Source organism: Rhagoletis zephyria, unplaced genomic scaffold (assembly GCF_001687245.7).
Source record: "Rhagoletis zephyria isolate East Lansing unplaced genomic scaffold, Rhagoletis_zephyria_1.1 Rzeph_scaffold_01750, whole genome shotgun sequence".
NCBI classification, from domain to species: domain Eukaryota; kingdom Metazoa; phylum Arthropoda; class Insecta; order Diptera; family Tephritidae; genus Rhagoletis; species Rhagoletis zephyria.
Window position 1 is genome coordinate 61,835 of NW_016158834.1, and position 20,350 is coordinate 82,184.

Consider the following 20,350-nt stretch of genomic DNA (forward strand, 5'->3'; position numbering starts at 1 on the left):
TTTAATTTCACATTTTTTAATGTCTCCAGATTCCAAATCCGAGCCTTCGCTTTCGCTGAAGGAATCTAATATTATTTCTAGGCTGCTTATAAGACTTTTAGCAGTACTTGTTGAAGATCCTCTAATGTTGCTTGTTATACTACTTAACCGTTTAGTGCCTGAAGCTAAAAGCCGATTATTGTTCGCGCCCTGGTTAGACAGACTTAGAGCCATTTCAAAAATAGTAGAGTGGACTCTCTGCCCATGTGAGCCATTCTTTTTTAAGTCGGACCGATTTCGTAAAAAAAATTATATCATATCTCCGATTCGCTTCAAATTTGTTTAATGGGTTCTATACAATCGAAAGCATAAAGCCTATAGAATGTGTTAAACAGATTAGTGAAAATTACTAATATTACTTACCTGTTCATACCTGCCAACCCGATAGGTAGGACGGGAAAAAAACAGACAGCCCAACATTTTCACATTCTATAGGCATACTTTCGGTTGGTATATAATTTGTTCATTAAACAAATGCGTAGAAAATTAACAAAATAAAAATTATTGAATATTTAATTAAAATATCCTGGCCAGATTTTTTTCAGCCAACCCACTCGCGAAATATTTATTGACACGTTCTTAGACTAATAGGTTTTGGATTGGAATTGCAAAAGATTCTACAAATTTGAGCAACTTTTTCGCAATATATGTATATCCTTGGTCGTCATTTATTTACATAAATATTTGTACAAAGTATGTCATACTTATATTTGTGGTTGTTGTTGTTATCCGACTTTGTACAATATATATAAATGTGTATGAAAAAAAGTTCTGATACAGTTCCATTCACGCCTGTACCTTACTTATTTATGTACGTTCGCTTGGATCCTTCAAAACATTTCGCCTGTTTAATTAGTACGCATGCGCGACGTTCAATGTCCCAGCCATAGTAAAATGGGCACTGCTGCAGAGTAAGAAAGCCCCTGATGCAGTAATAGAAATAGTTACAATTCTGCGAATGCGGAAAAAAGTCAGTGACATGTGGTAAGCATTTATTCGCATTTGGTCGGTCGAGCTGTATGAATGGAAGGGATTGAAAATTATTATTATTATTGAAAATAAAATGGTAGCGTAAATTCATTTTACAGTCAAATACTTAGTACTTTATTGCCACCATCAATGCAAAGCGCCCTACATGGCAAATTTGAAATTCTACAAGAAAGGGAAGCAACTTTTTAAATTTGCACATCTCTGCTTTTGCAGAGTTGTTCTATTTAATTTTTTTAATTTTGGTGTAACGATGCATCCGAGACAACTAACGGAATATGTATATATGTATATAAAATGCCTCATTTCCGAAAAAAGTGTCAAACATGGCCCTTTGCATTAATGATGACTATATACACATACATATGTAACTATAGTAATCTGTAATAAATTTTGTAGTTCTCGTGGAATAATATAAAGTAAGTAAGTATATAAGGGATGTGCTATTAATCGATTAAATTAATTTTTAATTAACCTTAATCCTGATTAATCAAAAAACGTGATTACTCAGACTCTGATTAATCAGATCCTGAGTAAATCTGAGTAACTTCCGTCATATATTCCGAGTTTGCTTTCAAAGCCAATAATTTTTTATATTCCTAAAAAAAATGAAACAAAGCCCGCGGGCGTTATTGCCTTTTCGAAAAATAAATTAAGCTCGCGGGCTTTATTGCCTTTTGCCGGTGGGCATTATTTCCCTTTCGCTATGGCAATAACGCCCGCGGGCTTCATTTCCTAAAAAATAAAATAAATAAAGTGGGCGTTATTTCGTCTTTATTCTGGCTCTTGTCTCCATTTAAGAATATGTACATCCGAAACCTCTGTTCTAAATAAAAACTAATACATATGATAACATTGAACTAAATATTTGTTTTCCTTTATCATACGAAGAAATTGAATTTAACAAATTTCAATGCATATATTTAATACATGCATATGTATGTATGTACACTTAGGTGCAAAATTGAGTCAATAATAATTGAGGAGGTGAAAAGGGTTGCCGATGATTTCATAAGGGAGAGGATTAGGCTCCTTGCAGTCAAGAATCGGGGAAGTTGGGAGAGGTAACCGTTAAAAGTTGTCCTTGACGACGCCTCATTGAACGATGACGGTTTACTTCCTCATCTGACTCGACATGGCTTTTTTACTTTCTTTCCCTTACTTCTAATTTATAGGGCTAACGAAACTTTGTACCGCAAAGGTGAGAGCGCCACCGAATTATTGCCTCTTATCTCTTTGTGGCGAAGATTACCGGAGACGATGGAACAATGGGCTTTACAACAATAAATTTGAATTTCATGATACGAATTTTGTCTTTTGGAATTGTTTGCCAATTGCATGCTAAGCTATTTATCCACACGGCTGAGACCTGTTGCTATCGTTGCTTGGCATCGTTACGCGGTCCTTTGTTACCCTAACAACCAAAAGAACTATGTATTTACGGAAGATAAACATTCGAGAGCAAAATATACATATGTATATACAGAAGTAAAAGCTGATTAGGTTTTTTAGTTGAGGAAAATTTTAAAATATTTAACTACCCCTCAAGCCATTATGACGGACCAGAATGAGTTGGATCAATTGGCTTCAGCCGAATTGGAAAGACTGCAACGACAAGTAGATCAAAAACCTTATTTTTTATTGAAAACTTTGTACTATTCCTCAATTTTCCAGCATCGCTCCCTACAGTTGGAGCTACGCTCCTTACTTGAAGAAAAAGCTAGGCAGCTGAAAAAACAAAATCACATGATAACGGTTTTGCAACAAGAACATCAAAAGCTGAAAGACGAGATTGCTATACTAGAGGGTGGAACGCATGCCAGAAAGAATACAAATGTAAGGCGTTCTTGGCATAAGCTACTCCTATATCTGAACACGTCTTCCGTTATCTTGACGTTGGTTTGTTGTTTTTTTTTTTCAGAAAGAAAAGCGCTTGAGTTTTTTGCAAAGACAGAATCAGGAGCTGCAGCAAATTTTACAAGGTGAACGTGTCAAAATATGGGAGCTGGAAGGTCACATTAAAAAGGTCAGCCTTGGGACAAGCTAAAAGCCCTTTCGAATAATAAGAAACTTAAAAAATTTAAACACTTTCCAGGTAGAAAAGGAAATCGATGGTCTGCGTAAGAACGAAGTCACCGATAGCTGTTACAAGGAGAGTATTGGCAAAGTTCATAAGAGTGTCGTCAAGTTAGAGAATCGTCTGGATGTGGTCAATAAGAAGTGTAGTGATGTCTTGGCAGAGAATTGCAAATTGCGTGACTCAATAAATCATATGCTGCAGGATCGGTACGTTGTAGCGTAGAGGCATGAAAGACACCAGCTATTCATTTAATGAGGAATAGATATGTTTGATTTTGCTGTCATCTAAAACTCAGCGATAGCTAGGCTTTTTGAGTAACCATACATATCGATCTCCATATAGTGGCAACGAATTGGATTTCGTGTGAAGGAGAATGAGTTGGATGTACTAATGTCTCATCCTTGAGGCCTATACCCTCATACTTACTCTGTAAGATGATTGGAGGACGATTGTTCAGGCGCTTGGAAGTGAATATCGATTTTTTGAGCTTCCAAATTTATCGGCAGAGATTTGTTCCCCAGCCATCTCGGTACTCTTTTATGGTTTAAGTCCAGGATTTAGCAACGTAATCTGCCTATCTTGAGCACACCAAAATGGCGGAGGGATCGGTGCTCCCTGGAAAATAGTATTAATGAGAGATTTTAATACTGGAAAATAGGCAATTGAGTTTTTTAACAATTGACTCAGAATCGAGCTCGAAGAAAATGGAAATTAGGACGGTATAGAAAGTTGCATGGAGACTTGAAAAAAGTTACATGAGTTCTATTATATGAATATGGTAGCGGTCTCGGCAAATATCTGTACATTGTTGGCCCCAAAGAACATTTGTTATTTGTTTGCATCTAGTCCATTAATGCATAGAGATGCTCTATGACGTAGATGCGGACCGGTCTCTAGCAGGTGAAGGTTTACAAGCGTACTCCCAAAGGAAGTACCAAGCACGTTCAACGTTTCTTTGAATTTGAAACAATTTTAAACAAGTGCTGCCGACAAGCTGTTTGGGCACTTTGTTGAGGCTCTTGGCTTTAGTTACCGTAGCGGTTATTTATGCTCCCCAAGATTTTTCTGCAATTGATGGTGGAAATTGGTTTTCACGAAAGACGTTTCTACTGCCCGAAATATTTTAGGTTTTATCTTAACAAAAGCTGCTGTTACAGCGATTTGATTAGTGGACACTCTTAGGGCCAATTTCACAATGCGTAGTTAACTCAGAATCGGGAGTTAACTACAGAATTTTGTACTGAAAATCTCTAGTTAACTGTCGATTCTGAGTTAACTACGCACTGTGAAATTGGCCCTTAGAGNAATGCATAGAGATGCTCTATGACGTAGATGCGGACCGGTCTCTAGCAGGTGAAGGTTTACAAGCGTACTCCCAAAGGAAGTACCAAGCACGTTCAACGTTTCTTTGAATTTGAAACAATTTTAAACCAGTGCTGCCGACAAGCTGTTTGGGCACTTTGTTGAGGCTCTTGGCTTTAGTTACCGTAGCGGTTATTTATGCTCCCCAAGATTTTTCTGCAATTGACGGTGGAAATTGGTTTTCACGAAAGACGTTTCTACTTCCCGAAATATTTTAGGTTTTATCTTAACAAAAGCTGCTGTTACGGCGATTTGATTAGTGGACACTCTTAGAGTGTTCTTATATTCCTGTTATCCACAAGAAAAAATTTTGGGTTAAGATAATTTCTTAATTTTCTCTCAACAATATCTTTCATATTATGTCGTTTTAGTGCAAATTTCAACGAGATGTGGCAGTCAATGGTAACCCAATTCAATGAGGNTGTTCTTATATTCCTGTTATCCACAAGAAAAAATTTTGGGTTAAGATAATTTCTTAATTTTTTTAGTGCAAATTTCAACGAGATGTGGCAGTCAATGGTAACCCAATTCAATGAGGGGAAAAAATATATTATGGAGCTGATAGACCAATCAACTGTAGCCTTTGATTTGCGCGAGGAGCTCTGCAACAAAGTACAAGTGCTCAAAGATCGTAGCGAGAATGATAAAATTATGCATATACAGGTAAAAAATATATATGTACATACATACTATTTTCTGAAGTTTTCTAACTGCAAAGACTTTAAAAGACTACTCAAACACCAAACTTTTGACAACACATTGGGCTAGGTAGGTATGCCACTGGTATTTTCTTTTTTATGTGTTATGTGCAAAATTTTGAATTTGGAAATGGCTTGGGTAAGCTTTTATTCGATTTCATTAAATCTCTTTCAGACTGCCCGAAATAGAGGCTTTCTGGACGTCTTTTTTATCTGAAACGAAAAAATTGAGAACTACCTATACATTTCGTAGATCAAGTTTCCAACCTTCACAGAGTACCCTTTTCATTTCTTCTTTCCCCTTCTCCCATAGGAAATGCGTGAAATGCAACGCCGCCTCGAACACGATGCCAAGCTGCAGAAATTCTTTGACATAAAAGGTCAAAAGCGTCTCAATCCCGAGTTGGAGCAACGTGAGGCTAACAAGAAACTCGCTTTGAAAGGGAACTACGAAAGGCAGCTCGAGGAATATCACGCTATCATAGATGATATTAAGGAGTTATATGCAGTGGAGGACACAGATAATTTGGCAGCGCAATTCAAGCGACAAGAAGAGGAAAATTTTGCGCTCTTTAACTATGTCAATGAGCTTAGTCACGAAGTGGAGGCATTGAATGATACAACACAGGAGCTGAGTGAAGAAATTGGTAATTATTTAGAGATACATATTTTTTTTTTGGTCGATGAAAGTGAGTTTCTTTCTTCCCACAGAGCGTCAAAAGGCGGAACACGAAGAAAAGGAGTTGAAGCAGAAAACCGAAGCTTTGGATTATCTTAATAGTGAGCTGGAGAAGATTGAAGTAGCAGCCGCAGAGGCTAATGCAAGAAAATTAACGCTACATACGAGTTTGGATGAAATGTTGCAGGGTATATTGGATATATTCAAGTGCGTTGAAATGGTTTTCTTTTTTAATTTTTTTTTTTTAATTGCCTTATCTGAAGAGATTTTTGTATCACTAACTATGCATTTTTTACACTTTGATCTTAAATACCAATTTTAGACTTCTATCCTGCAACGATGCACCCATCTTGAATGTTTTGAGCTCTAAGACTGTATTGACAGTGCATAATGTGAAACTTTTCGTTGGTGTCATTGAGCGTCGCATAAATACCGTTATCAGCAATATAAACGTTGATGAATCTTCTACTAAAATATTGGCTAGAAAAGATCGCGTTCCAAAATTTAATATCAAAGAGTCAGCTAAAGGAAAAAACTAATTTTTTCTCCTAATAGCGCCGGATTTGGGTGTGATAAAGTATTGCTATATTTGTAGAATTTTTCAAATCATATTTTAAGCCTCAAAAATTAAAACCTAGTCTTAATGTGTATTCATTCTAATAGTTTTAATAAAAAAAAAAATTAACCAGCTGTGAACCTACTACTATCTAAGGCATCCCTACTGCTCGACAAAAGCCAAGGTTCAATAAAATGGAGATCTTTTGTGCTTTTACGTTTTTGCGTTTTTCGGTGGTTCTTTGGCAAAATTGTAATGATTTTTTTTTTTGCATATATTAGAGTATAGTTTAAAGCACTAGAACCCACCATAAAAATATCAAATTTCGCTAACGTATATGCACTCCATCAATTTTGTTTAATTAACACATTGACTCAATTTTGCACCCATATAACTTATAAGAGACTCGCTGCAACCCGTTTTCCTCCGTTAAAGTGTCGGATTTTGTTATAAATGAGTAAGTAAGTTGGTTTTTTGTTATGAAAATACCATGAGGTGCGTTTTGGGAAATAAAAATAAAAATATTACTGAAAAAAGCTATGATGGGGCTTTCAAGCTGGGAAATAGCGAAAATATCGCATGTGAGCCAATCGACTGCTAGAGGCACTACTAACATGCAGATTGCAAAGAAACCGGTGGAAATAAACCGAAAATATCCGAGGTAGAAGGCGTTAATAGCGCCAGACAGAATATCTACCGCTAAAGAAGCTGTGGGGTGCGTTAGTGGAGATGCTAGCGTGTGAACCGTGCGAAGAATGCTTTACAAAGCAGAATTGAAGGCGATGGTGACGAAAAAAAAACAACTGCTGTCGACCAGGGACATTAATTTAAGGTGAGCATCAAAATTTTGGGAAAGAAAAACTAGTGAAAAAAAATATTTCTTTGACTCACCCGTCAACTCTTGATATATTTTTTTGATATACATCTTAAGGGATCTAGAAACAAGTACCGATTGGCATCCAATGTATGCGGTGCGCGTTATTTTATCTTGTACCTCGCATGCGATCAAAATGGAAAATTTCGTAAAGTATCGAAAGTAACGTTAAAGACTGCATATTCTGGTTTATAGATTTGTTATAAACGAGTATTATCCAAAAGTTAATATTTTTATAGTTGCCTTGGAACTTTGTCTTTATTAAAATACTTTAGTTTAATTTTTAACTCCACAGGATTCGGCAAGTTTTCCTTAACGTGACGTTATATATAACTGACTTCCAAGAAATGTAACATTAAAGACCACCGTAAACCACATTTATCTTTAAAACAACAAAAGATAGGAAACAAGTAACATTTCAGAAATATAATCAAAAATACACGTGCAACTGTAACGTTAAAGAGAAAAATCTTGACCATATGTATCTATATGTATGTACGTATGTATGTGAATACGTTTTTTTTTTATATAAAAATAAATATAGCAGTAATTATTCAGGTTTCAGATTATGATTAATCAGTTTTCTGGTTAATAAAAATTATTTAGATTCTGATTAACTAAAATGTAACTAATCGAGAAATTAATAGCTTTGATTAGACTAAAATTATTATTTTTAAATTAATTAATTAATCAGGTTTCGATTGATCAACTTGTTCGATTTATTGATTAATCACACATCTCTAAAATATATCGTTCATATCTGGCATCGAGTAGTTGGCTCGGGTAACTCTTTTCGGTGAACGTTTGCCTGCTGTTTTCAAAGTTATATGAATCAGATTTTATGATTAACTAGCAAACGCCCGGCCTATTTCACTGCGCCTTAAAAGTAATTATGTGTTGTTACTCCCTTCACAAACTTGTATGTATTCATTCAAACAAAAAAAAGGATCTTTAGGAAGCAAGATTTAAAAAAAAAAAATTGATTTATGAAGCATTCTTTACTTTTTATGAATGTGGGCCCTTGCTTTACGGCGACTAAACAGAATAAAGACAATTCTTGATGAATGCCTGCAAATACGATTGTAAGACATTTATGTTATTTCGTCTGAAATAAGTCTATGTAAATTGGATTTATATGGACCAATGATAATCGTCCGTTTTGAAATTGCCATCAACTATACTATACAGATTCAATGACGAATCCCCCTCGAACCGGATCATTGTTGCCGCAAGAGCTTCTTCACGGATATAAGGCTTTCATTAGGTTATGTGTGATATGTATAGATATTTTATGATAGAAAAATCTTGACTCTTTTGCCAAAAACATCGAAGTCCACTCACTTTTGTTTTGAAGTTTTGAATGATACACACAATGAATGATTTGTAGGTACCCTACAGAAAAAAATATCAATTAATAAAAAATAACCTATTTGTAGTCAGTTTTTTTGTTGGACTTCTATAAGATATATATTACTTGTAGTTAGCTACAAAAAGCTAACTTGAAACAAGTGGACAAGTAACGCAGGAGTAAAGCTCGAGATTGTTTTCTTTAAACGCGTTTCTATTTAAATATCCTGCACTTCGCAAATACTTTTTCGAATTGAGAACAAATAAGAGGAAGATCGAAATTTCATATTATCATTTTGAAGTTATGTATGACGGAGTTCGAATATGGGACCACCTACAGCAGAATATGTAAACAAATATGAAATGTGAAAAAATAATTAAAGTAAATAAAAACAAAAATATTTTGTTTTTCCTATTGACATTTTATGCCCAAAAGTAGTTACGTTACTTCAAATGCAGAGGTAACCACCCTTGACTATTTCGCGGCCATCGCCATAGAAATATAGTTAGCTTTCGTCAAAGAAGATGTACACATAATAAGTGACTTATAGCTCCTTCCTAATCAACTTAAAGTTAGCTTATAGTTAGATACATTTCCTGCAGGGTACATACTATGTACGTACGTTTGCATGTATGTATGTACATACATATATATGTTATTATTTTAAGTGCCTACAACTACAAACGCACATTAGAATACAAAAATTAATATCACGAAATTGCATTTTAACATTACTGTAAGCAATTTGACTCGGCTTCGAGATACATGACAGTGTGATAAGCGCGATGCTAAATTTGTATTGCGGTCGATGGCGTATGAGTAACCTTGGTTGCTACACCTGCAAATCCGAGATGACTCCGGAAGCAATTAAAAAAATGCCCAAATGGGTATAAAAAGTCGCCAGAAGTTGCGTCAGGTGCGATTCAAACAGTGATTCTCAGAGTCTGAATCGTGGCATTCGATGTTGATATCACGGCATTCGATAGCGAGTGCGATTCGTCGATTTAAATTGTGTGGGGGAGAAAACAGCTGTCATTTTATTCGATTCGATTCGAAACGAGTAATCATTCGATCACGAACGCCGCGATTCGGGCCCAGGTTTGCTAAGCGACATGAATTTTGGTTGACTAAGTGCATTCATATCATAAAATCGTTAATTGTACCCGTTAGGGATGATCCGGAAATTAATTGATCTCCAATTATAGCCGTAAGCGATAAGTCGAGACTAATTGATCTCTAGTAATACCCGTACGAGACTAGTTGCGACTAATTAATGCCCTATTGTGACAGATTGAGAGTAATCCCGGAATAGTCTCTTTAGAGATGAATCGTAAAATTTTTTGCAAGGTATGTACAAACCTACATATGTAACTCCACTAATTCACAAACAAATATATACTTATGTACGTATTTATATTTAATAAGCATGCGCATCCACTCTTCTGACTTACCATGCATTGTACATTTTCGGGGAAATCACATTTAGCTGTATATATATTGAAGTGTAAATTGTCGGTACAACGCATTTCAATCGGGTGCCCGTGATAGCAAAGAAAATAGTCTGTGCACGATTGGGCATTCGTCAGAAGAACAAGCTGTTCAGGATCATCGCTAGCTGGACATTGATCTCTCACTACTGGTAGAATGGCGTGCGGTTCCAGCGTATTTATGCTCTCGGAACTGGTGGTGGTGGTGGTGGTGATGATAGTGGTAGTTGGTATGGTAGTTGCTTGTGGCAGCCTCGTAGTTGTTGTAGGTTTCGGAGTAGATGTGGCTGGCGGTACGGGCTCATCAGGATCTTCAGATACCGCTGGCTGCTCTGGATCTTCTGGAACATCCAGAGCACAATATACATTTTCTGCATCATCACACGATTCACCATCGAAGTATTGACCTTCATCACAATCGCCAGAGTAGGAATTGTCACCGTCGCAATATATGTAAGTTTGGCAGCTTTGTGTGCTTTTTACGAATGTTCCTTCTTCCGCATTATCACATTCTTCGAAGGTGTCAGCGAATGTTGCATGGAATGAGAGTAGTTGAGATATTAAAATGATGATCAATAAGGCTTTATAACCCATGGTTATTTTTGTTTTTTTTTTTTTTATTTATTTATTTATTTTTAGATATGTATACGCGGCTTTTTAAATTTTTAAAACTGTATTAATTATTTTGTGAAATTAATTTTTGCGGTTTCTGCGCGATTTCTATATTCTTTTCTATCGGGCCGACGTTAATTTTTTCACTGAATGAAAACTTAGATATAGCATAAATTTTATAGAACTTTGTGTACGCCAGCAACGAAAGTTAATTTTAAATGTATTTCTAATGTATGGACAATCAGTATTTTTATTGAAATCAATGTTCGCCGCATTATCAATTGTTCATCTTTTCTTATCATATCTAGAAATTCTATACCACAAAAATTTTGTAGTGAAAAAAACATAGATACATACATACATACATATGTATAAAAACGTTAGAGGTCTTGAGTCTCTCTTGAAGTGCTGAGAAATGCTTCCTTCTACATACATGCTACATACATATATGTATATGTATATAAAAGCTAATTGAAAAAATAAAAAATAAAATATCGTTAACTTATGGTATAAAGGTGCCAAGCTCATCTTTTGAAATTATTCAGGAGAGACGAAAAATCACTTTCGCAATATCTGTAATTCTGCATCAGAAACCAAATTTTGGAAAAATGGACTTTTCACCTTTTCACCTTTAGGTAGCGGTATGTATTTAAATTATTCTACTACGCACATACATACATATGTATGAGTCATTTAAAATCTTATCGAAATATTTCGAAAAAAGCGAAAATCCTCTCCAAAAAAACGAATGCACGCGCCTATTCCAATGCGTATGTATATCGAGCCCTAACCGCCAAAATAACGTAAGCGACATTTTTTTCAAAATTTTCTTTTTGATGCAAAAATGTATCTAGATGCTCTAGGAATATTTCTGCATCAAAAAGAAAATTTTGAAAAAAATTTCGCTTACGTTATTTTGGCGGTTAGGGCTCGATATGGTAATTGAAGTGATGACGTGGGGTAGCCCAAAGACAAAGCCCAGGCGCTAGACTTAGCGCTGGCTAATTATGGAGGAATCAGCACTTTTCACCGGACCAGCAAAGAGTCCACCGTCGACCTTATGTTCACGTGCAACCACTGACTATGTGCACTAAATTTAAGGTCTGCGAACATTACACACACAGTTACCACCAAGCCAAGCGGCGCGAAACTCAAAGGGAGTAGTCATCACCACCTTGGTTGAAAACAAGTGGCACTTGACAAAAATTTATTTTGTTTGATCATGACAGAGACACCTAACCAGGCCAGAGAGAAGAAGTCTGCAACAGAAGCAGCCATTAAACTTAGGGCCTACGATGCAGCTACAAATCTCAACTAGAAGCGGCGAATCGTGCTGAAAACAAGTACATTGGTGGAACCACAATATAAGTACGCGATCTAAAATCCAAATGTTTAAAAGATAGACGACGATGCTAAAAACTACGGAGGCTTACCGGTGACGACATTAGGCAAGCAATATGCAAACATCTGTGAAAACAGCTGAAAGTGGATTCGAAGGAACAACGAGCCTCATTCAAGAAGCTATGCGATGAAGCGGACGAGAGCTAATGGGGTGGCGATTACAAGACGGCAATGTCAATAATTTCCAAAATTCCCCAGGAAAGGAACAAGTTCTTCTGAGTAAAATGGTTTGGGCCCTTCTCACAAGAAAACCAGTTAACATTGGGGAAGTAGTTGAGGTGCCAACGGACGAAGGCGTGATAACCGCTAAGAAGCTTGGGGACAGCAAATCCCCAGGCTCGTATAGCATTCCAAACAAGGCAATGCATAATCTACAGCAGATTCCACTCTTTCATCGAAGGCGAAAGGGGACCATCAGCTAATCAATGTGGTTTTCCCTAGGGGAATTCGTCAACGGTACCAATAAACAGAGTAGTATCGATAGCAGCCGAAGTGGTTTCCGGAAAGCGTTGAAGTGGTGGGCAGAAACAATACTGTGTAGCCGTGGCCCTGGATTCTAAAAATGCATTCAACTCAGCAGAATTGGGCATATTTTAAATGTTCTGCAAAGACCTTCCGTCCCGGGTTATATACGTAATATTATAACACCCTTCCTCGGTTGTAGAACCCTGGAACACTCCATCTATGTGAAGAAATGAAAGTAAAATGAGACAGCTGGGTGCCTCAGGGATCAGTGCTCGGGCCAACATTATGTAACATCATGTACGATGGCGTTCTTTGTCTTTTGGAGTTGAAATCATTGCGTTCGCCGACGAAGTAACGCTCACGGTGGTGGCTAAACTGTTGCCAGATTTAGAGGAAAAAACGAACGCGGCAATAGAGCTGATCATTGAGTGAATGACGAGTGTTGGCTTATCCATTCCTCCGGAGAAAACGGAAGCTGTAGCCGCAAACATTGCAAAAATGCCAACTTCGCTGGGGGGAACTTCCCTTAAGGAAGGTCAGGGGAATTACACTTTAATATAACGCAGTTATATCCCTATATATAACTCCCCGCTATTCCCAGAGTGGCAGGCGAAGACACTGAGCATGTAGTTTTCGTTTGTCCGCGTTTTGCGGAAATCTGATGTAGAAGGCATCCCTTTCTGAACATACGCTACAACCAGTGATCGGACTTCTACCACATTGTGATAGATCTGCCAGTTTTTTGAGCATCTACCACATTTACCACACAAGGTCTGAAATCTACCATATATTCGCGTTTTTGAGTTGTTTTATTTTTGCTCGACATAATTTTCTTAATTTTAAGAGCAAAAATTGTCCAACACTAAACACTAACAACAAAGCCGAATGGGAGGATAAAATAAACTTTTGAATAGTAATTGATAGCGAAAATGTTAAAAAACGACGATTTTTGTGAAAGTATTAGCAAATTTCAGTGCATCTAAAGTTTCTAAGGCGTTGATTACTTTTACTTGAGAATTGTCAAAATCGTCAAATCTCAAAATATGTTCCAAAAATATCTTGATATGCAAGGAACTGCTTTACACTGTCAAGGGAAAAAAAATTCCCAAAACTCAACGCAATTTTTAGAAACTTCAATCTTGCACTTTATTATACTAAAATTATTATTTTTTTGAGATTCCTAGAACTTATTTAATTTTTGTACAATGTTTGATCAATGTTTGTTGAGGTCTACCACATTTTTTTTTTGAATCTACCACATTTTCCAGATTCTACCACACACATTTTTAAGTCCGATCACTGGCTACAAACTGAAAATATAGTTGACGTCGAAGCATGCTTGGGATGTAGCAAGCACTGCAAAAACCCAGATACACCAGCAGTTAAGACGAGAAGATGGTATAAGAACAACCATGACAAGAAGGTGAAATGTGCAGAAATGTCGGTGAACATGACACGAAAGGCGAAATGGCCGCCTAGGGTGGGTTATTTTCTTTTAGTACATAGCTGTTGTGAGGAGATGTTACTTGTAGAACTGTAATGGTAGGAAGTTTAGTTCGTGTTAAAGTGCCACACTAAAGTGGTTTGGCTTTAGAAGCTTCCTCCTTGCAAAAACTAAAAAATAAAAAATGAATATAAAAATTTCTACAACTGCTATAATTGCATAATTTTATAGAAATAGTTTCAAGGGAATACTCGTACATATTTGTCTGATTCATATGGACAAGTAACCAGAATTTAAAAAAAAAATGCATATATTTTTATACTTACATACATATGTACATTAGGGCGGGTCGAAAATCTAATTTTTCTCAAATCCCTTGGTAATAGTGAAAATATATTGTATCATGAAGTCAACAACAAGCCTGCAAAATATTAGTCTTTCATTTTAATTGTAAGAGCCCGCGCATCGACCGCCAAGTGACCCACAGCACACTAGTCGAATAAGACCAATTCTTGTTAAAAATTCAGGGTTTAGCCAAAAATTTTGGTGCATGTTATTAGATAATGAATCCTTTAACGCAAAAGATAAAGTCAAGTATCATTTCGCGCAGCCCTTTATCTTATCGTTAATCTCAAACTCATCTATTTTCAAGAAAATTTTAATTGTTCTCTTGATAATTGCACTGGCCTATAGTCAAAAGATGTAAAGAACAATATTAATATTGCTGGCGTGCATTTAGATCGCTAGTTCCAAATATTCTAATCCTTTTTTAATATTAGCTATAGTTTGCGATTTTTTGCAAATTTAGGAACAATTTCGGTAGCTCTAATAGAATAGCCATTATTTTCCATCATCGCGGAAAAATTTTGTTTATGCAAATTAGTATGGAAACACTGAACAGGCACAACTTCTAGACACACTAATTGGTTTACTTATGTTTATGCATACAATATAAAAATTGCAAATATAAGAAAATGATAAAAAATTTTGTTCAAGATTTTTTTTATTTTAAATAATTTGTTTATAATCTGAACTATTTTAGTCATATTATTATCAAAAATCAGTAACATTAAGTCTCGCCTTCAATTTGTTAATTATTACGCACCGATCGAGTAACATTTACCAAAGTTATATCGAAAAACTTAAGTGGATTTCCAGTTTTTTTCTAAAAAAATTTCTCTTCAATTGTATAAATAACCTTTAAATAAAAGAACCGGATTACAGAAAACTGTGCAAGCGAGTGACTTTTTTCGTTCAAGCTGAATGCAAAGCAATATCGTCCAATTGGAGAGTCCGCAAAAGGATATCCCAGGATATGTTAAAGACTATTGCATTTACTTACAGACACTTTTTCACATAATGGAATTAACTAAAATATTTATGTATATCTAAAGACTTATTGCACGTCCCCTACTTTCATATAACGGCAAATTTAGAAACCGCGAAAAATGTGCTTCTGCGGCGACTAATGAAACCATTCCGCACCAGTTTTCAAGACTGCAAAAATGGACTTAAAATGGGCGTTTCTTCTTAATAGCCCTTAATTTGATATATCGTCATGTTTATAACAATAACGCATTCCATAGATATTACAAGCCAAAGTTTCATTTTCAAAATTCATACACTTTGATTCAATTGCGCGGGCTAAAGATNCGCAAAAGGATATCCCAGGATATGTTAAAGACTATTGCATTTACTTACAGACACTTTTTCACATAATGGAATTAACTAAAATATTTATGTATATCTAAAGACATATTGCACATCCCCTACTTTCATATAACGGCAAATTTAGAAACGCGAAAAATGTGCTTCTGCGGCGGCTAATGAAACCATTCCGCACCAGTTTTCAAGACTGCAAAAATGGACTTAAAATGGGCGTTTCTTCTTAATAGCCCTTAATTTGATATATCGTCATGTTTATAACAATAACGCATTCCATAGATATTACAAGCCAAAGTTTCATTTTCAAAATTCATACACTTTGATTCAATTGCGCGGGCTAAAGATACGTTTTAAATTAATCTTTCGTGGCCAATAACAATTGGCTGAGACCTAAGACATCGTAATATTACTATTACAATGCGGTCAAATGACTTTTATTTTCCCCCATACAAAATCGACCCAGCCTAATGTACATACATACATATATATTTTTCTTTATGTGGTTTATATTTAATATTAAATTATCACATTGCTAAAATTTAAAAGCATATACATACATATAGTGAAAAGGCTGCCTGTGTATGAAATTTACGAAGGATCAGTCTTTATTTGCTGCACACGTAACATTTTCTGGATAGTTGCACACATTTAACCTGGTATCGAACCAAAGTGGGTGTGGACAATGCATCAATATGGCTCGACCGAATGTGCAAACATAATAACGACTACAGTGATCGGGATCGGGCAGGAATGTGCCGGTTGGCAAAGTTTCGCATGCTTGTGGGGTTATAGCGGTTGTTCCATTTGATGTTTCGGTCGTAGTTGAGGTTAACAATGGAGTTGTTCCCTCAGTGGTTGTAGATTTCGTAGTTCCATATGATGACCTTGTAGTGGTTGTTGAATTTTCAGTGGTCATCTCCGTCGTCGATGGCGTGGTTTCTGTCTCTGTTGGATTAGTAGCGGTTGAAAAAGTAGTCTGCTCCGTGGTTGTATCTTTGCTGCCCGTGGAAATATTAGTTGTGAAATCAGTGGGGTTCGAGGTTGTTGAAGGCTCTTCACTAGTTGAGGCGTTGTAGGATACTTCTGTCGTTGAAGTCGGGTTTTCTATCTCTGTTGTGTTATTATAAGTAACAGAAACAGTCTGGGTCGTCGTCTCTGCGGCGGTACTAAATGTAGATTCTTCTCCTGTGGTTTGTGTCGGATAATTCGTGGTTGAAGCATCATTGTCCGGCGAGATATCAGTTGTCCCATCCGTTGGATTCGAAGTTGTAGAATACTCTACACTGGATATCTCCTCGGTTGTCGGCGTGCTTTCCGTTTCAGCTGTGATATCAGTGGTTATATGNCTGTAGAATACTCTACACTGGATATCTCTTCGGTTGTCGGCGTGCTTTCCGTCTCAGCTGTGATATCAGTGGTTATATGGGCATCGCCGGCAGTTGTTTCGCCAGCAGTAGTAATTGTAGATTCTTCTGTAGTCTTCTGGGGAACATCTGTTTGTTCTGTAATTGTGGCCTCACTAACTGGCGTTGTAGCAATAGTTTCTCCCGATGTTGTCCAAGAAACTTCTTCTGTCGTTTCGCGAGTCGTTTCGGGCAGAGATGCTGGTGTTGTAGTTTCTGTGCTGTTCTTTGTAATGCCACTTGTTGGTGTTGTTTCACTTGTAGTCATAAAACCAGTTGTGCCACAGGAGTCTGAAGCCGTTGTTGATTCCTCGATACTTGAACAATTACATGGTGGACAACGGCCGATTACACAACAACTCAAAGGCACACTATATTTAGCGCCTGGCGGGCAATATTCCTGTATGTATTGACCGTTGAAAAGTGCAAAGTATCCATTGCAATCCTCAGGATCATACTTAGTCGGCATTGGCAGTTTATTTAGGCAACTATCCGATTGGGATAGTGATTGTGCAACCACAAATGCGGAAAGACACCCGATAGATGCAAAAAGTAGTGAATTGAAAATCATCCCTTAGCTAAGTAAGTACAGTTATTCCTAGAGAAGTATATTTCCAATGGACGGCGAACTGTTTTAATATGAATAATATGCAGGTGAACGCCATATGCTGTATTTATAGCGACTATTATATGGCAAAAGCTCTTTTAAAAGCTTTTTCCTCGTAATAAAAATATGTTAAAATTGTTTGATCGCAAATAATTTAGATAACGACAAAATATTTACTATACAAATTTCCTTGTGCACACATACATACAAGTTGAGGTGGTTTAATACACATTTCAGTCGATTTGAAGACTAATGGGTAAATGAGTCAATTTATTAATGTAACTTTCATTTGCTTATAATGGTATGTTTTATTAAAAAAATTAAAATGTGTTCAACTATGTTTTTGTTGTAAGAGCACAACTCGCCTACCAAATAAGATAAATAAAAATATCGCTCATTTACTTCAATAGTAGCCGTCATCGAATCGCCCCTTCTCGCTCGCTATGTTTGAGTTCCGGTCGCTTAAAGAAGAATTTTGCATGTGAAAGCAACAACAAAGTTAGCTAGCACGGATAGACGATAGCGAGTTTGGTTGTACCTCATTGAGTTCGTTCGTTTCGCCACTCGCTAACTGTTGGCGAATCGATGACGGCCTACGAAAATACAGCATCAATACAAATTTCAAAATGTTAGTACCAAAAACAACGGAGTTACTTCCACTTTTTAAAAAGTCCTGCCTAATTTTGATATTCTTTTTATAATGTTTTTTGCTTCTCCTGTAAAATAAAAAATTTGTTGATTAAGACCTTAATTAATTAATTAAGGTAACGATATATAAATTCAAAACATTAAAGCCGTTTCTGTCGAGATTCGCTCTTTTTATCAGTAAACACAGTGTTGCCATCTTTTGATTTTCAAAAAGCACCAAAAACTTGGAAAAAAAGCTTTTTACCACACTAAAAGCACCAAATTTTTTTGAATCAAGGGATGCTTTTTTCATAACATAATACCGAAGTACTGCACATTAAAACTGGTATATCTCGAGAAAGCAAAATGGAATCGCAACAAACGAAAATGATGCCCTAATTAGAAATGAGCAAATAATTTGATGTTTTCACTATATAACCTCAAATATCGCTAAAAACGGTGTTTTGGGCACTTTGGGGTTAGGATATCTCAAAATTCTAGTGCCAGAGCAATTGTGAGGCCAGATTTGGATTCAGCACCAAGAAACGATGTGTTTTACTCAGGTGGTAATGAAAAAGAAAACCGGTCCAAATAATTAGAAGAGAAAAAAAGAAATACTTAACTTACTTACGTACTAGCATTTTCAACGCGAATAGAATTTAATAAGGTGGGTTTGCAACTTCTGCTTTTTATCAATCATGGTTGTATTTTAGTCCATTTAAATTTTTAGATTCTTATAAATTCAGTGCTGCCACAGCTTTAAATATTTCAAATTATTTCAGGTTTTAACTATCTCGAAGTAATTTTAGTTCAGAAAAAAGCACTAAAAAAGACACTAGGCACTAAATAATTTTATTTGGCGTTTTAATTTTCAAAAAGCACTAAATCTAGTGCTTAAAGCACCAAGTTGGCAACTATGCTGCGAGGCATTGAGTAGGAGTTTGCTCGCTCGCCCGCTCGAACTCCGAGTTTTTGCCCACCCTGGTTACCGCACAATATTGTGACGAATACTGCGGCAACGCGAAGCGAACAACGAGAAATAGGTAGAATGTTCCAGGAATGACGTAGAATGTTTCACAAAGAGAAACGTCAAGTTGGATGAACACTGCGAACAGCGAGAGAAAGAGAATGAGCCATAAACTTCAGAACGTTCTAGAGTTGCCAGAAGTACGAGCGCAGGTATATAACGGCGCCGCCACAGCGAAGTGAGTTAAGGCCGGTCCACATAGAACTTTCGCGTTGGCTTTGGCGTTGGCGTTGGTTTGACAGAACGCACGTTAAAAGTATGCTTGCTACAATGACGCTTGGCAGCGAATCCTTGGGCCACTAAATTAACATACTAACGACAGATAAATTAATATTTCTTATCAATAATTGCATTAAAAACGATATTTCTTGCCCGCACTTGATTAAAAAGGAAAAATATTTCACATAATTTTATTTATTTGCAACAGCTGACGAGCGACGCACGCGAAAAGTTGAGAGTTGGCCATCTTTTTGCTTTGTGTTGGCGTGAGCGTTGTCAAATTTTGGCTATGTGGACGGCTGCATTTGAATTCATGTATTCATAGTCAGCTGTTGAAGCGACGCCAACGCCAACGCAACGCCAAAGTTCTATGTGGACGGGCCTTAAGTTACAAGACAGCAAGCTACAAGTAAAGTGAGCAGAGAAGTGAGTTGCGAATAAGCAAGCTATAAGTTTAATTGTGTTAACAAGTTTAGTTAAGCGTTGTTATTGCTTTAACAAGTATTGTAGAGTGTTTTTACTGTATTAGCGAGTATTGTAAATTGTTTGTTGTACAATAAAGTTAATTGTACTACAATTTGGTCAACGTGAGCATTTATTTAACAATCCAGCGATACGAACCCGAGTATATATGGGAAATCCCTCAAGGCTTCGAGGATAATCGTAACAATATGTTGCGTTGTAGTGATTTACGTTGATGGTGCTACACGGAACATGCGAGTAACGAGATTATTATGTGAGTAACGACTCGGTACTCCGAGTCAGGTGTT

General features: G+C 36.6%; 4 protein-coding genes across 4 annotated transcripts; 1 reads left to right on the forward strand and 3 right to left on the reverse strand.

The window, feature by feature from the left end:
* Nucleotides 1–807: 807 nt before the first annotated feature.
* Nucleotides 808–10,704, reverse strand: LOC108365030 (probable chitinase 3). Its single transcript, XM_017618937.1, has 2 exons — nucleotides 10,075–10,704; nucleotides 808–1,054 (listed from the first exon to the last, which is right to left on the reverse strand). Exons 1-2 carry the CDS (start codon nucleotides 10,702–10,704, stop codon nucleotides 839–841), a joined length of 846 nt encoding a protein of 281 aa, XP_017474426.1. The 3' UTR covers nucleotides 808–838.
* Nucleotides 2,264–6,611, forward strand: Ccdc114 (Coiled-coil domain containing protein 114). The gene is made up of 9 exons (XM_017618926.1): nucleotides 2,264–2,514; nucleotides 2,576–2,643; nucleotides 2,701–2,862; nucleotides 2,948–3,052; nucleotides 3,122–3,312; nucleotides 4,957–5,131; nucleotides 5,480–5,813; nucleotides 5,878–6,052; nucleotides 6,168–6,611. The coding sequence occupies exons 2-9, from the start codon at nucleotides 2,581–2,583 to the stop codon at nucleotides 6,382–6,384; spliced, it is 1,422 nt and encodes a 473-aa protein (XP_017474415.1). The 5' UTR covers nucleotides 2,264–2,514; nucleotides 2,576–2,580; the 3' UTR covers nucleotides 6,385–6,611.
* A 5,530-nt stretch (nucleotides 10,705–16,234) lies between the features above and the next one.
* On the reverse strand, nucleotides 16,235–16,696 carry LOC108365023 (endochitinase-like). Its single transcript, XM_017618929.1, has one exon. The coding sequence runs from the start codon at nucleotides 16,611–16,613 to the stop codon at nucleotides 16,296–16,298; it is 318 nt and encodes a 105-aa protein (XP_017474418.1). The 5' UTR covers nucleotides 16,614–16,696; the 3' UTR covers nucleotides 16,235–16,295.
* Nucleotides 16,697–17,035: 339 nt separating this feature from the next.
* LOC108365031 (hyphal wall protein 1-like) lies at nucleotides 17,036–18,376 on the reverse strand. Its single transcript, XM_017618938.1, has 2 exons — nucleotides 18,344–18,376; nucleotides 17,036–17,698 (listed from the first exon to the last, which is right to left on the reverse strand). Exon 2 carries the CDS (start codon nucleotides 17,669–17,671, stop codon nucleotides 17,036–17,038), a length of 636 nt encoding a protein of 211 aa, XP_017474427.1. The 5' UTR covers nucleotides 17,672–17,698; nucleotides 18,344–18,376.
* Between the last annotated feature and the right edge of the window lie 1,974 nt (nucleotides 18,377–20,350).

Excerpts from the sequence above, each read along its gene's own strand:
- Ccdc114 (XM_017618926.1), top strand. The coding sequence starts at position 2,581 with ATGACGGACCAGAATGAGTTGGATCAATTGGCTTCAGCCGAATTGGAA. Across the intron at positions 2,863-2,947 it reads ATGCCAGAAAGAATACAAAT|AAAGAAAAGCGCTTGAGTTT; the intron begins GTAAGGCGTTCT and ends TTTTTTTTTCAG. Across the intron at positions 5,814-5,877 it reads GGAGCTGAGTGAAGAAATTG|AGCGTCAAAAGGCGGAACAC; the intron begins GTAATTATTTAG and ends TTCTTCCCACAG.
- LOC108365030 (XM_017618937.1), bottom strand. The coding sequence starts at position 10,704 with ATGGGTTATAAAGCCTTATTGATCATCATTTTAATATCTCAACTACTC. Across the intron at positions 1,055-10,074 it reads CCGAAAATGTACAATGCATG|CTCGACCGACCAAATGCGAA; the intron begins GTAAGTCAGAAG and ends CCATTCATACAG.
- LOC108365023 (XM_017618929.1), bottom strand. The coding sequence starts at position 16,613 with ATGACCACTGAAAATTCAACAACCACTACAAGGTCATCATATGGAACT.